Source organism: Cyprinodon tularosa, unplaced genomic scaffold (genome assembly GCF_016077235.1).
Source record: "Cyprinodon tularosa strain WSP-4 unplaced genomic scaffold, ASM1607723v1 ctg219, whole genome shotgun sequence".
NCBI lineage: Eukaryota > Metazoa > Chordata > Actinopteri > Cyprinodontiformes > Cyprinodontidae > Cyprinodon > Cyprinodon tularosa.
In genome coordinates this window covers 604,239-623,504 of record NW_024038819.1, presented here as the reverse complement: position 1 = coordinate 623,504, position 19,266 = coordinate 604,239, and the positions used below count along the sequence as shown (strand labels likewise).

The window sequence follows — 19,266 nt, the reverse complement described above, 5'->3', positions numbered from 1 at the left end:
ACTCACAATCTCAGGATTCAAAGCCCTATGCTTTGATATTTGAATCCCTGTTTTTTATTTCATGCTTTTCTCTGCCCCCATGAAAACACGCTGGCCCCCTCCTGGCCCCCTGGTACATTTGGTCTAGAACCCCCACTGTTGCTGGAGTCTGAAAAACTCGAGAATTATTCTCCAAACACAAAATCCCAGTAGATTTCAAACCAAACAAGGGCCGACTTGGCAGACAACTTAATTTAGTTAAGACAGTGTTTGAATTTATCTATTTTCTATTCAAATATTAGTGCTTGCAAGATGGATTTCTGTCTAGATGGTGAACATGTCTTCCAGTTATTTTATAACCCAAAGATTGCAGTAAAAAAAAACATATTGAGGTCTTGCCCCTCTGAGAACGAGGACCTTGGAGACTTTTTAGGGAAACGGCAAACAAATTTTTATTCTTTAAGAGGCTTCATATTCTGCTTTATTCCAGTCTAATCAATTAATACAAATTTATTCTCTTACATATGAAGAGTATCACGTTAGACCCGTGAAAAGGCACAGTGAGTTAAAAAAGAATAACATTGAATCAACACTTGTTTAAACTTTAGTTGTACGTTTCTACTAATAAAACGATTTCATTTCAAAAAATGAGATTTAATTTTATGCTTTGCAATAGATTCAATACATTTGGTTTCTGAGTAATCCTAGATTTCTGTTTAAAGAGTTGCTGATTTAAATCCTTAATTTAGGATTTAAATCTGTCTCTACCAAGGTAGGTAGGATTTAATAATAATTTAACTTTACTGATTTCTTTGGAGAAGAGATTTACCCTTGCATTTAACTCAACCCCTTGGGGAACAGTGGGCTGCCATTGTGGGACGCCCTGGGAGCAGTGTGAGGTTTAAGGGTCTTTGCTCAGAGACCCAGAGTGGCAGTCTGTGGGAGTGGGGCTCGAACTCAGAACCTCAGATTTCCAGCCTCTATGCCCTAACCACTAGGCTGCCAGTTATCGATTTAAACTATGTATGTAAAATAAAACAGAAATCAATGTGGTCCAATGGGTTGTATTTACCTATAAACCATAAACAATAAATGTCTTTCAGAGCTACAAAACTGATATTTGGCTGTAGATTTTATCAATGATTTTGAAAAATTAAACAGAGGTGCTGAAACCAGTTCCAACTCTACAAAGCTGATTTGGTCTTTGACTGGAAACGTCTGATTCGGAAAGGTGAAAGGTCAAAGGAGGGCACCTCTCCCAGGCTGAGCTCACACAGAAGCTTTCCGATAACCGGTCCAAACTTGAAACCGTGACCTTAAGAGAAGAATCATAGTAAGAAATTATTATTTATGTCAGATGTCAAAAAAACAAAGACCAGTTATTTTAATCAGTTTTGAAGGAAAAGAGATCTCCAAAAAAAACCAAAAGGGAGGAGAGTTTTCAGATCTGCATATCAGCAATCAGATAGATTATACTTACTGTAGCTTTGAGGGAAAATGTGAATGTTGGTGATTGGCTGACTAAATCTTTTTTTAATTATCATTATACCTGAAAATCCTGCTCCAATGATGATATTGCTGTAGTTGGGATGGTAATCCAGCACAAAGTGACGATCAGGTGTTAGCTACAAAGAAAAAACAAGCAAAAATATATAACGAGTAAGAAAGTTCTAACAAATAATTTATATTTTGACATTCAAGACATTTTACAAGTAGTCATAACTTGAACAGATTACTGCCTTTAAACATATCACACTGTAACAATTAAGTAATATTTGACTATTTCATTCTGGTTTTGTTTTTTTAAATTTAGGGAAATGTCTGTGCAGCCAAACTGCTGATTCTTGTATTTATTTACATCCATGAGTAAGATCAACATTTGCGAATTAGCATAAGATGCTGGCCTTCACCACAGGACTTAAAAAGGCTTCTACAAAAGTAGTAATGGAAATTAAAATCCATTAATTTGAATTGAATTTGGAGGTTAATGCTGGAAAATGAGGTGTTGTGAATTAGCACTATTTAAATAAAATACTTATTTAATAGACGGACAATCCTTCCTTTGAATAATTATTGAGATTAAACAAGGTTTAAATAACAGCTGCAGTTCTGATCCAGCATGTTTGCTGACCTCACTATGTTTTGTGTTTTTTTTCCCAGTAGTTTAGTGTTTTCTTTTGGGGTTATTGAACAGAACAATAGTAGGGAATTATTTGGTAATAAAGTTAACTTATATAAAAGCATCATATATATATAAGTGTGGTCGTTTTTTTTTTTTGTTTGTTTGTTTTATATCAGTAATCTGTCATAAGGACTAGTCATTCCAAAAAAGTTTAAAAACAATCCACTGGACTTTGTTTCCAAGTTTGAAGACGTCTCGCTTCTAATCCAGGAAGTGAAACAGTGGCGCTGTAAAGTGCCTTGAGATGACATCTGTTGGGAATTGGTGCTATATAAATTAACTGAATTGAATTAAAGCTTTTTTTCAATTCATAATGTTAGAAATAGCGTTGAGTTTGAGGCTTTATATAGTAACCCAATAAAGCCTTCTGGTCTCCTGTAAAGCAGTTGGGGTTGAAGCTTTCAAAAACCTACAATGCAGCAACTGAGTTGATCCCTTCCCGCTATCATGGCAACCACAACCCCGTTACAGGTGAACGGAAGACCTCGCCTATTCAGCAGGCCAACAATTCCCTTTAACGACCCCCCTTTTCTAGACATAGACAGGTATGAGGTATTGCTGGCCAACAAGAGAAGCCAAACGACCCCCATTCCAAAGGGATGGACCTGTTCGTTTCAATTTGCATGTTGTCGAAGCAAAAACAAAGCTTTGTTAGGCTACTGTATAAAGCCTCAAACTATTTCTGACATTTTGAATTGAAAAAGCTTCCTGGATGGGAAGAGAAACATCATCAAACTTGGAAACAAAGTCCAGTGGATTGGTTTTTTTTTTTTACTTTTTGGAATGACTACGACCTGGATGACTGAGAATCTTCACCCTCATAAGGACTAGAGCTGTTGGCGTGGTTTTAAAGTGAACCCAGCAGTAAAATAACAGAAGTTTTCAAAGTTAGCTTACTGTGTACATGCAGCTCTCCACCACAGCAGGTTCAGGGATCAGGCCAGGCATGCATCGGGCTACGTAGCGCTTCAGGATGTCAATATCGGATTTATCTGTCTGCAGGTCTCTGTAATCTGGGTCGGTCTTGGCACCCATGTGGTAGCATATCTACAAACAGAAATTAAGATCAGTGACACCAACAACACTGCATTAAAACTGAACATATCTATGTGTGGTAAGAAGTTATTAATCAAATCCTGATTTTGAGCTGTTTTATCTGTTTCCTTTAGTTAGATTCTTCTTTTTTTTTTTTTTTTTTTTGCTTCTATTCAGTAGGCAAGTTTTTTATTGGATTTTGCACAAAACAAACCAAACAACAAAACCTAACGTCAATTCAGATTCAAGGCATCACACGAATCAGAGGCAGGTGAGAAAAAGAAAAAAGGTATTTCAACTGGATATGAAGCATTATGGCTGAGACGTTTGCTGCAGCCAAAAGAAAATGCAGTCTTATCAATTATTATATTCAATTATTCTATCTATTTCCATATTTATATCTATACTTTCCATTTCATAGTCAGAACCTGTTATGGAAATAGTCAACCATTAACTTCTCTAATATACAGAGTACCTTTAGATCAATGGGCTTCATGCATAAACATTTTTATATTCTTGTAAATTTCAACCCAAAGAAACACAGAGAAAAGCTGCAATGAGAAAAGTATTCAATTTATTTTTACATTTAGCACAATCTTATTCTTCAAAATATTTCTATCAGAGGCGAACCAGCTGATTGGATCAGTCGTTGACCCTCTGCAATCCCTTGCACTGAGCATGCATCCAGTGACAGTGGAGACGAAAACTCCCTTTTAAAAGGAAGAAACCTCCAGCAGAACCAGGCTCAGCGGGAGCGGCCATCTGCTGAGGTTCAAGGAGACAGGCGCAGATAAAGACATAAATAAGCTCTTTGGCGCTCAGACGCCGGCAGAAGAGTTCCATACTGTGAATTAACATTCAGTTGGAGGAGTAACTTAGAAAAGGATTAGAGTAGCCTTCCCCCCGGGGCCCGGACACCAGTGGGGGAATAAGCCAGAGAGTGAGAAGGACAAAAAATGAGGGAGGAGAGGGGGCCAAGATGAGTGAAAGTTCTCTTGTCTGTGGGAGAGAGAAGCTAGGCCAGGAGCTGAATGAGGGCGATCTAAAAAGATGATTGGCTTTGAGAAGGTGCAGCCCCGAGTTGATTGGCTGGAGCTGAACAGGGGACATCACAGGTGGTTCAGGTAAACATGATCAGAGTCTAACAGATTGAATTTTCACTTAAGCTTAATTTCTCATACTTTTTCTCCTACTGTGGGCTTTTATGAATAAACCACATCAGATTCAACAAACATTCCTAACTTCAGTAAATTATCATAAAACCTGATGAAGTCCAGTGATGTACTTTCCCCGGAAACGTAATGCCATATAGGGGCATGACTGTCCATGTTTCACAGAAAGGGCAGTGAAGATAAAGATGAAAAAATTGATTGTTTTTGGAGATCAAGGATATGCTGACTGAGGGCTGAGCAGCAGAATTAAAGGGCCAGTAAAAGCCGAGCTGAAAATGATGTGGTTGCACTGTTACATATACACTATATTGCCAAAAGTATTTGCTCACCCATCCAAATTATTGGAATCAGGTGTTCCAATCACTTCCATGGCCACAGGTGTATAAATTCAAGCACCTAGGCATGCAGACTGTTTTTACAAACATTTGTGAAAGAATGGGTCGCTCTCAGGAGCTCAGTGAATTCCAGCGTGGAACTGTGATAGGATGCCACCTGTGCAACAAATGCAGTCGTGAAATTTCCTCGCTCCTAAATATTCCACAGTCAACTGTCAGCTGTATTATAAGAAAATGGAAGTGTTTGGGAACGACAGCAACTCAGCCACGAAGTGGTAGGCCACGTAAACTGACGGAGCGGGGTCAGCGGATGCTGACGCGCATAGTGCGAAGAGGTCGCCAACTTTCTGCAGAGTCAATCACTACAGACCTCCAAACTTCATGTGGCCTTCAGATTAGCTCAAGAACAGTGCGCAGAGAGCTTCATGGAATGGGTTTCCATGGTCGAGCAGCTGCATCCAAGCCATACATCACCAAGTGCAATGCAAAGCGTCGGATGCGGTGGTGTAAAGCACGCCGCCACTGGACTCTAGAGCAGTGGAGACGCGTTCTCTGGAGTGACGAATCGCGCTTCTCCATCTGGCAATCTGATGGACGGGTCTGGGTTTGGCGGTTGCCAGGAGAACGGTACTTGTCTGACTGCATTGTGCCAAGTGTAAAGTTTGGTGGAGGGGGGATTATGGTGTGAGGTTGTTTTTCAGGAGCTGGGCTTGGCCCCTTAGTTCCAGTGAAAGGAACTCTGAATGCTTCAGCATACCAAGACATTTTGGACAATTCCATGCTCCCAACTTTGTGGGAACAGTTTGGAGCTGGCCCCTTCCTCTTCCAACATGACTGTGCACCAGTGCACAAAGCAAGGTCCATAAAGACATGGATGACAGAGTCTGGTGTGGATGAACTTGACTGGCCTGCACAGAGTCCTGACCTCAACCCGATAGAACACCTTTGGGATGAATTAGAGCGGAGACTGAGAGCCAGGCCTTCTCGTCCAACATCAGTGTGCGACCTCACAAATGCGCTTCTGGAAGAATGGTCAAAAATTCCCATAAACACACTCCTAAACCTTGTGGACAGCCTTCCCAGAAGAGTTGAAGCTGTTCTAGCTGCAAAGGGTGGACCGACGTCATATTGAACCCTATGGATTAGGAACGGGATGTCACTTAAGCTCATATGTGAGTCAAGGCAGGTGAGCAAATACTTTTGGCAATATAGTGTATGAATATAAAGTAAAAATATGGAAATAATAATAAAAATAATTTGATCTGAAACCATTGAAAAGATCTGATGGAGGCAAGAGGGGCATTATATGATGGAAATGCTTAATATAAGTTCAATATCAACAAAAAAGACAACATTCTGCTAAATCTGCTTCTAATACACTCACACTGGTACTGTAGGTGTCCAGCCCTCGTCTGCCATCCTTTCATCCACTCTTCATCTCCTTTATGTGCCCCCACTGCTAACATTAAATGTGCTAACACCAGGCTATCTCTGAGCTCCAATCTGCACACAGAGGGTGTTTCATCATTGCTAAGGGATTTTAACCAGGCTAACATGAAGACTGTGCTCCCATATTTTCACCAACATGGGGAGTTTGCAACTCTTGGTGAAAACACTTTAGACCTGATTTACTCTAACATCAATGATGCATTCAGAGTGCCCCAACCCCCCCCCCCACTCCCCCCACCCCCCCCAAACCCCACCCCACTCACACCACCCCCACCACCCACATCTCAGGTCATCAGATCACATCTGGGTCACGCTAATCCCTGCATATAAGCCCCAGCTGGTCAGGCCAAAACCAACAGTTAAAGAGGTCCGAGTGTGGTCTGAGGACGCCATGGAGAAACTCCAAGAATGTTTTTAATGACTAGAACATCTTCAAAGCTGCTGCAACCTATGAAAACGTATTAAATATTGATGAGTATGCCATGACTGTGACAGCCTACATTAAGAAATGCATTTAGGACGTCAGTGTCAAAAAGAACATCATCACCTGAGCCAACCAACCACCCTGGATCAATGGAGAGGTTCGGAAATTGCTAAAAGCCCCGGAACTCAGCTTTCAAGTCTGCTGACAGAGAGGCACGAAGGACAGCGTGTGCCAACTTCAACCGTGCCCTCAGATCAGCGAAGCAGAACCACAGTGTTCCCAAATGTTATATCCTGCAGATAATGAATAGATTAACTAGAACTGGAGTTGTAGTTAATTATTTTACTTATTCAAAATTGGAGGTGAAATAATTTAGTGTGCTTAGTTGAATAACTGTAGCTCTAATTTGCTCACTTACCAGGGTTTAAGCCTTTCACCTCTGGATGGTTCCCGGATCGGCTGTTAAAATCCAGGTAACCCCACCAATTTAGTGACTTAGGCTAAATTATCAGCAGAGCTTTTTATTATAAATCAAATACCTATTTATCTATGTTACCAAAAGAGGGTGAATCTGGCCTGAGTGATAAATCATTCGTATATCAATTAAAAACAACTTCAAGTTAAACAATGATGTCTTTATTTTATATAATTTAGGATAACAGAAATCTAACATCTATGCAGAACACTACACGCTTTCAGAAAAAAACACGAGGTAGACTTAAGTGACTAGTTTTGAAAGAAAAGGAACAAAACCCTAAGAGCCCGTTTAATTGGCTTCTGAGATTGTCCAAAATACCAGATGTTAATAAATTCAATAGTGTCTGTTTGGAATAGCAGCAGATATGATGACAACAGTGCAATTAAAAACAACGTAAATACATTCAGCTTAAATAGTGGTTAAAAATAAATTAACAACACCAGCATGTTACAACCAAACTCATACATCAACAGTAGAAGTTCGTTCAAGCAACAGGAGGGGCAGACAGTGTGTGTCTGTGTGTGTGTGCTATGCACGAAGAATACACTGCGGTCCGAGAATTTTGATGCAACCACCCCCAACCGCTCCACAGAGGACACCATCTCTGCTGCATCTCTACAATCATTGATTGAGGCCCATTGATTCTGTGTTTCTTCTGTCTCTCTTCTCTGTCTGCCAGAACCTCCAGTCATTGTGCAGATGCAACTTCACACTGGGACTTTTCCACTGTGGCCGATTACTTACAGTGTTTAATGGAAAGATGTTTACTTGATGCAATCATCTGGTTTCCCTTAGATGGAAAGCTTTTAATCAGTCTGTCTGGATGATTTGTTTAAATTAACTCTAAAAATGCTTTTAGATGACATGTTAATTGCCATTATGTAAACAAAATTAATCAAATTAAATCAAAAGGATTTATAATCCCTTTCACATCTCATATATATGCCACCATTTAACCTGCTAATCTGTGATTCGCCAGAAAGCAATCCCTGCCCTGTCTGTGCATAAACAAATATTAAAATAAATAAGAGGAAACAAAGCATTTAGCATCTGCCGTCTTAAAAGAAAAGCTGCATCTAACTTTATACTAAACAAAACCAGATGGGATCTGCAAGGATGAAATACACATCGAATTAATCAACCTAGTCACATGGAAATATTTTTTATTGATCGTTTTTGTAAGCTGTGTACTTTCTGACAGTGCAGATGAAGGCAAATAGGGAATTTATTAATCATGCTGCTAGATTTGAGTTTTTAAAGTTAAGGATCATCACGGGTGCAAATTGAAACATATTTTACTGGTAGTGGTAATCCTAAACTCTACATTTAATCTGTGCAAAATGAAGCCCAAAAATGGAGTCTAGTAGACAACCGGAGAGAAAACAAATGAATCAAATAGTTTCAGTCAAAGGGCTAGCTCAGCAGAGGGACAGAGAGAATGAACACCAATGGACACACAAAGCACAAAAAGGCATAAATATATTATAACTGAAAAGCAATAGAAGACAAGCAGAGAACTTAAACAAGTTTCAACTGTCTCAATAATCAAACCGATGTCCTACTGTAATCCTACTGGTTAGCACACAATGCTGAAGGGTCTAAAACACACACCCACCTTTACCAAACCTGGATACTCATTGGACGGGAGACCATAGATGTGTTCTTTGGTCTCCGCACCCTCAGTGAGTAGGAAGCACGGAAAGCGCTGCTTCACATCGTATGTCCCAGGAGTCTTCTCTCTCCAGTAGCAAACATTGATCTTGACTACCTGCAGTGCAAAGGTCAAATCAAGAACACAGATTACCTCAGTTACATAAAAAAAACAACAATCTTAAATGAAATAATTATACGTTTCAGTTTTCAGTTTCATGTTGATGTCTTTTGTTTTCTAGTTTTATTTGTTTAATTCCTATTTTGTTGTGTTTTTGGTTGTATTTGACTTCTTAGACTTTTCTTTGTTGCCCTCTTGTGTTGGTTTCCTTTTCCTTAGCTGTTTTCCTAGAAGCCTCTGTTCACACCTGCTCCCAAACAATCCTCCATCTGTTCAATCAACCATAAATACTCTTCCTGTGCAGTTCCTCAGTGCTGGTTCCTCATCTCTCCTGGTCTTTCCCTGGCTTCTCCTGCTTGTTTTCCCAAATGTCTCCCTGTAGGTAGAGGGGCTCAGGTTTTTCTGAGCATGTCTAAAATTATGATGCAATAGGCGTAGACTGCTGGAGGACATAGGGGCCCCTTTTTCATAATTCTGCTTCATTCTATCTCTATTCTCCAACTCTGTAGAATTATAGTCCAATCTCTATGTCACTCTTGTCTGCTTCTGTCTCCTTGAACCCCAGTCGGCCTCGGCAGATGGCCGCTCACACTGAGCCTGGTTCTGCTGGAGGTTTCTTCCTGTTAAATGGGAGTTTTTCCTTTCCACTGTCGCTACAAGCATGCTTAGTGTGAGGGATTGCCTTTGCTCCAATGAGTCAATGCAATCAACTTTTCTTCCTTAGATTCCTAGAAAACTTTTAATCAGTTTGACTGTATGATCTATTGAACATGTGATGACATGTGATGAGATGACGTGTGTTGTGAATTGGCCCTATATAAAATAACCCGAATAAATGAACTGAATTGAGTTAGCCCTATATAGAAGCACTCAACAAACTTGAACTGAATTAAGTTTATAAAGCAAATGATCCAGTTTACAGGGAGTCAAATCAATGCAATTATACATTAAAATATTAAAGCTAGAACGATTATAGAAAAAATTCACTGATCCTTTAGGACTGTAACGCTTACTGAGCATGCAGTGTTGACCTTGGAAAGGAAAACTGAAAGAAAAGTCCAGTTTAAAGTGACTCAGTATGAGCAGCTACCTGGAAAAACCTCTACTTTGGGCAATAGAACTAAAGAGAAGCAGTGATTCATGAGTACTTTCTATGTTAAAGAAAACATATATTTTTTATTAATTTAACAATATTGTTATACTGAAACATCACTTCCTATATCACTTTCTTCAGACTGCCGTCTTTCAATCAATGTTTTGTATGTTAATGGTTGTTAGTCACTGATTCTGGTAAATAAAACAATCTGCTGGTGCATGAGAGCTGGATGCTGCTAGCTGTTATAGACCTGTCTCTGTTCCCTTGAACCTATTGATGCAGTTTCAGTTCATTTTTAGCATAGAACATGTCCTGGCACTTGTAATGTGTCATTTTTGTCTCTGTAGGTACAGTCCGCTCAGTTCCTTCCTGTTAACGGCATCACTGTTGCAGCTCTGTGCATTTGAACTCTCAGGAAGTTTTACTCCTCCATCACTTCCCATAATAAGAATAATCTCTGCTTATAATTATAATAAATCGATGACTATATCCTTTGTCTTCATTCAAGACCAGGTTGTTTCCACACAATACTGAAAATTGATGCACATATCTAAACTACATCAGACAGCTTCAGTATTTACAGAATCAGACTGATGTCAGAGGTGTACAGAGTGAGAAAAGGTCCCTCAGCTTCCCAACTACTGTCTGTTCATCAGGTGTGCATCATACTAAAAATATCCTATGAAACCAAAAGAGATTTGGAATAGAAGAATAGAAAATCCCTTTATTGTCCCACAACAGGGAGATTCATTAGTCAAATGGTTTAAATTAGAATACCTTTGAAGACAAATGTACTTAATGAATTTTGTCCAGAAAAGGACCACTGTGGCTCTAACCAGGAAACAAATTATGCATAACTGGCTGAGATCATGATGGTGTGCAGATAACCATTGCAACATACAGTTGATTCTAGGCTGGGATTCTCTAGTATGGTCTGGATTTTAGTTTTTAAATAATCATAAATGCTTCACTTCACAAAAAACTACTATAATCATGTTTATCCTATGAAATGTTGCAATGCTGCATACAGTAAATACAGTCATACCAGCAATATTACACATAAGAACTGCTGAATACCTCCAGTGGTAACTGGAAACCAGTGTGAGCCAGGAGTCTGTTGGTCCAGGGTCCAGCAGTGATCACAACACTCCTCGCTTGATAAACTCCTTTAGACGTTGTCACCTTGACAACAGAGCCAGGCTTGATTTCCATAACCCTCTCATTGTCTCTTATGACCCCTCCCAACTTCTGAAACTGGCCCTGGAAAAATAAAAAATAAATACAACTTTTTGTGAGAAGGGAAGTCAGTTTTATCCAAATTTGAATCAATAAATATTAATGCTTCAAAACATGTATTTAAAAAAAAACAGCAAAGAAACTTTAACATTTTTAATTTATTTGAACCTAAATTCATTTCTTTACAGTTTTGCAATTAATGAATATAAAATTGAGGAGTGATTAACATAAATTTCCTAACTTCATGCAATTGTGTGGCTTTCTTAAGATGGATCACTTTTTGCCTTTTTTAAATTACGGACTGTTCAGCGGTCTTCAATGTGGGAGTCAGGGGGTTTGTGAGTTCTGCATTGAATGTGCTGTGCTGTTTCCATCAACACCTTTGTATATATATATATATATATATATATATATGTTCGAACTCAGCCTGTTTTTCAGTGTAGTCCTGTTTCTCTGACTTTGCTGTGCTCTCTTTCATCCTCTGACATGGGAGCTGGCTCGGAGCTCATCTGCCTGGATGTGTGTTTCCTGGACGGAGCTGGTTGACAGTTGCCTTTTGCATCTTTGCTTCCGTCTCCTTGAACCCCAGTCAGCCTCGGCAGATGGTCAGGTTTCTTATGCTTAGTGTGAGGGATTGCTGAAGAGTCAATGAGTCGATGCAATAAACTGGTTTTCCTTAGATAGAAAACTTTGTTGCATATTTTGACTGTATGATGTGGTTGAACTGTCTCTGTAAAGTGCCTTGAGATGACATGTGGTGAATTGGCGCTATATAAATAAACTTAATTAAAATTAAATTGAATTATCAATACTTTGCATTGAGGGCTGGTTACTGTAGAATTTTTCTAGATTTATTTAGTTACATCATTTCAAGTATAAATTAGCTCTAAAATTCTCTGAGCTAAATGGGTCAAATCAGCATGTCAACTGTAGTTCATACCTATAGGGGGATTGTTGGCCTAGTGGTTAGAGCTTTGTGCTCTGAGAAGGTTGCAAGTTCGATCCCCTCTCCAGTTCCAACCAAAACATTTAAGCAAGCTCTGATTTCCACCTTATTTCGGATATGAACGATCAATTCCTAATACATATGTGCCATAGGTTTATAAAATAGCTGTAATTAAACCTTTACTTATGAAACCTTCACTCAATCCAACTTATTAAATTAATACGTTTATTTCCACAAATTCTTTCCACAAATTCTGGAGAATATAGTTGCTAGTTTAGTTTTATTCAATTCAATTCAGTGTATTAATATAGCACAAATTCACAACACGTCATCTCAAGGAACTTTACAGTTCACCAAATCATACAGTCAAATTGATTCAGTGTTTTCTGTCTAAAAAAATAAACAGTTGAGTCATGATCGTGGCACCATAGGCTGGGTTTTACTCCTTCTCGATCTGTTTTGCTCCTTCCCATAATTATCTCTTATCAGATCCACCTGTTTCTTCTGTTATTTATGCCACCGGTTCCCAGCCCATGGTGCCAGATTATTCGAGCTTCCAGCATGGAACATGGTAGGGTGAAGTCACGTTCATACTCGCGTTTTAGCCTTCCAAAACTGAAAAGATTTATTTGTTTAAAAAAATGCAGAATAAAACTACAAAATGATCAAAAATGCTTATAAACTAATTCTATTCACTTGTCTCCGAGTTGATGCAGATCCAAATGCTGATGAAGACAGTTTGGTGCTCGGAAAATAGGGAATTGGCCTTTTTTTTTTTTTTGGTATGACTGAAGATAATATATTTAATAGCCTGAAATTTATTAAGCAATTAGTTCTGCTTGTTTTAGATCTCGGTTTTGCAGTACTCCTGCTTGTTTGCAGGAGCTGCTGAGCAGACATCAAGTTCTGCAGAAGTTTGTTAATCATTTCTTCATATAAGTTAGGTGTGTAGCAGCAAGGAGAGACCTAAAACTTCCAGGACAATGATACAGGACCAGGGATGAGAACCACTGTATGAAGCATAAATTACAGGTTTATTTATGTTAATGTTTTTTAACATATTCTTGGAAATGTAATTAAATAAGTATATTTGTGTAACTTTAACAATAGCTGCCAAAAGTGTCATTACAAGCTTCTGGCTACTGTCGTGCAACCAGCTTGATTTCAGCTTGATTAGAACATACACTTTAGAAGATGTAGCCCTACTTTAGGAAAATTAAATTCTGAGAATATAACTGGAAGAAACATTTTTTCTCTTTGCTCTAGATAATGAAAGAGTTACTTCCTAAGACTAAGTGAACCGTACCTGTACAGCTTTCAGGGCGCGGTCTGCAAACAGGACTCCAGCTGTTACATCTACCAGGGCACCATCTCCTTCAGCCAGGATGACATTCGGGATGTTCTGCTTGAAGTTGTCACGGGTCAAAATCACTGTGGGAACCTTATTCTTCTGTAGAGTATTCTTGAATAACTGGTAATCTCCATGGTTTTCTGGTCCCATGACCAACAGTCCTGTTTGTCTGTAGAGATAAAGATCTTAGAGTTATAAGGCTCACCTAATCCAAACTGAAATAAACATAACTTGTTCTGCTACATTTGGAAAACAAGGTCGTCAAAGTGTTTCTGACTGCTAATATCATCATGTTCATGATGATGATGATCGTCATCATCACCATCATCACCTCCATATGCTGGTATCCATATTTATCCTATTGCAGCACATGCACATGTAGTACCATGATTATAACATAACTCTATAGGCAAGTCATTAGACTGGCTAACCTGAACAGTTGCACACCGGCATCCTTCTGCAGTTGAGTCCACTGACGGTAGCATTCCTCCATCATTCGAGTGTAAAAGTCTTGCTCATAGGCCTTGCGAATAATTCGAGTTTGTCCATGGGAACTACCCCGGGTGTGAGGGAGGATAAACTAAAAAACACATTTTCAAGATTAAGGAGAAGGACAACCTGCTGCTAAAATTATGTACTGTAAAGTAAATATGCTATAATGGGGCATAAAATAGCAGATTGCCTCAATTTGAAAACATGACTAGATTAAAAAATGTAAAGAGACGTTTAGAACACAGCCATGCAGGTGAACTCCGAGCCAGCTCCCATCTGAGGATGCTCTCTCTGCTTTTGCCAAAGTAGCTTCGCCTTGTCTGTTCCTGCTTGGCTGTGACAATACTGCAAATCACTGGACGACATGCACAGAGGATTCTGCCATCCGTTCATTGATTTTGAGAAAATTGATAAGCTACAAGACCCCGAAACAGCAGTGCATGAGCTGCAACTGGAGCTGATCGAGCTTGAGTCTGACTATGTTTTAAAAGAGAAGTACAAATCAATTAAACTTAAAGACTTTTACGCTTCACTTAACAAAGCAACGTTTCCAAACCTCCAAAAGACTGCACAGAAGATGCTGGCATTGCTTGGCTCGACCTACATGTGTGAGCAGAATTTCAGCTTAATTTTAATTCAGTTAAGTTTATTTATATAACGCCAATCCAATACACGTGATCTTAAGGCACTTTACAAAGACAATTCAACCAGACCATAAAGTCAAAGTATTCAAACTTTTCTATCTATGGAAAACCAGTTGATTGCATCGACTCATTGACTCAAATGCAATCCCTCACACTAAGCATGCTTGTAGTGACAGTGGAGAGGAAAATCTCCCTTTTAACAGGAAGACACCTCCAGCAGAACCAGGCTCAGTGTGAGCGGCCATCTGCTGAGACCCACTGGGGTTCAAGGAGACAGAAGCAGAGATACAGAAATAAGCACAGATACAAAAGGCAACTGTCAACCAGCTCTACAGGCGGCTGCGTCCAGGAAACACACAGCCAGGCAGATGAGCTCCAGGCCGGCTCAAATGTCAGAGGATGAAGAGAGCACATCTAGTTTGTCACAATCAGAGAAACAGGACTACACTGAAAAACAGGCCAAGCTCAACATCTATAAACAAAAGCATTGATGACAGCAGCACAGCTGATATTTCTCTCCATGATGGAGTCAGAGCCAAACAGGAACTGAGCAGATGAAGCTACTATGAGAAAAAACAGAGATAGAAGAATGTTAGAGATTGAACTAACAAATTAGAATAGAGATAGAATGAAGACAAAGAATGAAGAGGGGGTCCCTTTGTCATGTTTATAGCAGCATAACTATAGAGATAGCTCAGGATAACCTGAGCCACTCTAACTAGAAGCTTTATCAAAAAGGAAAGTTTTAAGCCTAGCCTTAAAAGTAGACAGGGTGTCTGCCTCAGGGACTAAAACTGGTAGTTGGTTCCACAGGAGAGGAGCCTGATAACTAAAAGATCTGCCTCCCATTCTACTTTTAGAAATTCTAGGAACCACTAGTAAACCTGCAGATTGAGAGTGAAGTGCTCTGTTAGGAACATAAAGAACAATCATATCGTAAGATGGAGCTTGACCATTTAAGCAGGATTTTAAATTCTATTCTGGATTTACCAGGAAGCCAAAGAAGAGAAGCCAGGATAGGAGAGATATGATCTCTCTTTTTCATTTTCATCAGAACTCTGGCTGCAGCATTTTGGATCAGCTGAAGGCTTTTAACTACAGTTTGTGGACTTCCTGATAGTAAAGAATTACAATAGTCCAGCCTTGAAGTAACAAATGCATGGACTAGTTTCTCAGCATCACCACAGGACAGGATATTTGTAATTTTTGCAAGATTGTGCAGATGAAAGAAGGGAATTCTAGAAACCTCTTTGATATGGGATTAAAATGACAGGTCCTTAACAAAAATAACACCAAGATTTATGTCTTTATTATCCGAGATCAATCTAATCACTTACAAATTAAATGACTGAGTAATGAACATCAACAAAGCCCGTCACAGATCCTGGTTACCTGTCCAAAACCGCAGATCTATTTTGAAAGTTGCCATAACAAAACTTGCAAAAGCGGGAGAACAACAACACCATTCACACTGAAATGGGAGTTTTTCTACTGTGTTATTAGGAAAAAATAGCAACTTGCGCTTTTATGCACAGCAGCGGCACAGAAGCTTAATTAACATGCTGCTAATTAACATAACACACCACTCTAAAATGAAAGACCCCTTTCTTTCATTGGGTAATTATATGTTATGATTGTTTAAAGTGATTCCATTGATATTTTTCCAGTAAATGTTGATTTCTATAAATTTGCCCCTTCAATTATTTTTTTCATCCTTTCCAATCCCCAGGTTTGATAAATTACATTGCATGTCCAAATGCTCCTGTCAAATTTTAAAACCCATTAATGGTTCATTAAGAGACCATGCTAAGTTTAAGTTTAAACAAAAAAAAGCATTTATTAAAAAATCTAACAAAACATAAGTAATGGAGGGAGCAGCAATTCCATGTTTTTAAAGGGGCACACTATCTCAACAAACTTTTTTTTTGTCTCAGGCTTAACCATTGCTATGGCTACTGTGCTTAGAGGATAAAATATATTAATAAAATACCCCCCAAAAAAAGAATAGTTAAATTCAAACTATAAGGCTGCATCCATTCTATTCACTCCAACGTTTTACATCAGTCTAAATACATATATTGATAAACATGAATGCAGATGTCAGGCTGAGGGAGTCAGTAGAGCTAACTACAGCAGCACCACCCACCAATGCATGGTTTGTCCCACTTCCATCAGGAAATCAATTCAGGATTATTGCATCAGAAACAGAGTGGGGATAGAAACTAGTCACATTTACTCAGTTACATTTACTTGAGAAAATGTATTTAAAAAAGTACTTTAGGAAGCAGTTATACAGCAAAATACTTTTTACTTTTACATTAAGAAAATATCTGGCTACTCCATCCATTGTAGGAAACTCTACTTACTGTTTTAAACAAATATGAACCATTTGGAGAAACACTTTCTTCTTTTTATACTCAAGGCTTATTGGTTGAATTTATAAATACTGACTGACTAAGTAAATTTAACAAATAAAAAAATCCTTTGAAGAGTGTTCATTCCACCTATTTTTTTATTGTGTAATCACTGTATTTTATATATTTATCTTAATCTAGGCTTTCTCAGACCATAGATCAGCAATGGACCAAAATTTAATAAACGAGTTGTAATCGGATTAATTTTTCTAACTTTCTAATGTCCGGCAGTATTAGCAACGGTTCATGCCATCTGAACCATTGAGAAAGAAGTGTCTTAAATATAGTAATGTTCGGTACATTTTCACTGTCTCAGAACTTATTTACAAAATGTGTTTCCATTTCCTCTTTAGTATATTTATGCTTGTAATACATCGGGTAAATCACCTTTAAAAAACAAAAGTCTAAAACCATGAACTTAAAAACCTTTTTCACAAAATGTATTACGTTTATTTGAATGTTGCTGTTTACCTATTGTAATACTTCAAAATAAAAGCTTGTTTACTTATGGTGGTAAGCTAAATTGTTGCCCCAGCTGCCCTGGGGGCACAGGTGGCACCAGGCAGGGGCGGATTTAGGAAATGTTGGGCCCCTGGCAGGCAGGGGGCCCTCTGAAATGAGAAGACAATACATAAAACAGACCCATTCTACAAATAGAATGGGTCTGTTTATGTATTGTCTAGCTTGGTGCTAGGCGCTTTTTTGAAATAAAAGTGCTAGAGGGGTTTGAAAAGTCGCTAAATATAGCAACAAAAGCGAAAAGGTTGGCAACATTGCTCTTTAAAATGTTTGTTTTCAAATGGTTTGCTGCTGCCTGTTCAAACCTTTCTGAACATGTGCAGCAAATGGACTGATCCAATATGGTGGACACTGAAGGGGGGGACTGAGACCCACTTAATATTATAAGCGTTCTAATGGCATTTTAGCCATTTTTTAAAGGATTTTTTTATCAAAAAACATAATTAATGTGCACAAATAAGGAATGGTTGTTTTAACCATACATGTAAACAGAATTTTTTGGGGCCCCCAGGAACTTGGGGCCCTAAGCAACTGCCTAGTATTGCCTAATGGTAAATCCCCCCCCGGCACCAGGCCCTATGATCGTCAACAGTAGGCCGTCCCACAGTGGGGAAGTTGAGGTATGAGAGTATCAAAAACAAGTATGCAGAAGTCAAAATATATGTCTCTCTCAGTGAATATAAATGCTGTGCAATTATTAATTCTCAAAGGCTTATGTAGTTAAAAAATAGAAATGTTCAAGCCAACGTTATTTTATAATCTGAAAAACTTTCTATGTTATTCATACTGTTTTACACATTCCCCCATTCCCCCCATACACATCTTCAAATTAAAATCAACATTTAAATTTCCTTTAGTTTCCCAAACCCACTTGAGTTCAGTGTGAACAATGTCACAAACAAATGGCTGCAAAATAAATAAACCGCAGCGAAAGTAAACTGCTCTTTGAATCCATGAACACAATCTATGGCTCTTGCAATGAGCACACATGTGCTATTAGTGGCCTTAAAGCCACAGGCTGCATGTTTGTGTGCAACACACCTGCTCCAGCAGCAGAGTCTTCTTGTTCTGTTTAACCAGCTGGTAGGCCGTGCAGGAGCCCTGGACACCCGCCCCGATCACCACACAGTCATAGTCCTGCTGGGTGGACATGATGGCCTCCTTCTTCTCATGCAAACAGCAGTTGCTGTTGGGTGACAGCTTTCTACACTTTATACCATACTTCTCCGCCCCCACCAACTGAAGGCGGACCGAAGATAATCTTTCAGTCTAAAACCCACAGTGCTGCCTGGCAGCAACATGTCACTGAATTAAAGGAAAAGTCTGGTCATATTTAGAATTCAAACTTCTGAAATTACTTTAAATATGAAATTATTATGAACTGTTCAATAAATGAGCAGTGTTTTTAATTCAGAGTAATTTTCATGTGAATGTGCTTTACTGGAGGCATCCATGTTTGTCAAAGAACACTACTGCCACCTACTGGTTAGTGACGTCACGGTGCGGTATTGGCTGTTGATCAAGTCCCAATGCTGTATCTGGTGTTTGTCACAACGCGCTATTATCCAAATCATCTTGAAAACATTCTTCTTCCAAATGTTGGCTACATATTACGTGTTTTTTCTCTGGCCAGAAGTTCGATGGCAAATCCTCCCTCTTCAAGTTGGCGATCCAACGTCGAACCCGTCCGTGGAGGATCAGGAATCGGAAAGGTGGAATAACACATTTTTTGCCACTTTTACC

General features: G+C 38.9%; 1 protein-coding gene across 1 annotated transcript; it reads right to left on the bottom strand.

Moving 5' to 3' along the window:
* Nucleotides 1–1,027: 1,027 nt before the first annotated feature.
* pipox (pipecolic acid oxidase) lies at nucleotides 1,028–18,755 on the bottom strand. The gene is made up of 8 exons (XM_038285972.1): nucleotides 18,565–18,755; nucleotides 13,886–14,034; nucleotides 13,410–13,623; nucleotides 10,999–11,181; nucleotides 8,670–8,822; nucleotides 3,059–3,208; nucleotides 1,529–1,604; nucleotides 1,028–1,294 (listed from the first exon to the last, which is right to left on the bottom strand). Exons 1-8 carry the CDS (start codon nucleotides 18,673–18,675, stop codon nucleotides 1,164–1,166), a joined length of 1,167 nt encoding a protein of 388 aa, XP_038141900.1. The 5' UTR covers nucleotides 18,676–18,755; the 3' UTR covers nucleotides 1,028–1,163.
* Nucleotides 18,756–19,266: the final 511 nt, after the last annotated feature.

What these genes read in the sequence shown, in the direction of transcription:
- pipox (XM_038285972.1), bottom strand. Translation starts at nt 18,675, where the DNA reads ATGTCCACCCAGCAGGACTATGACTGTGTGGTGATCGGGGCGGGTGTC. An exon ending in AGTATCCAGGTTTGGTAAAG is followed by an intron (nt 3,209 to 8,669) that starts GTGGGTGTGTGT and finishes TTCTGTTTGTAG; the next exon opens with ATATGCTACCACATGGGTGC. An exon ending in TGGAGAGCTGCATGTACACA is followed by an intron (nt 1,605 to 3,058) that starts GTAAGCTAACTT and finishes TTTTCTTTGTAG; the next exon opens with CTAACACCTGATCGTCACTT.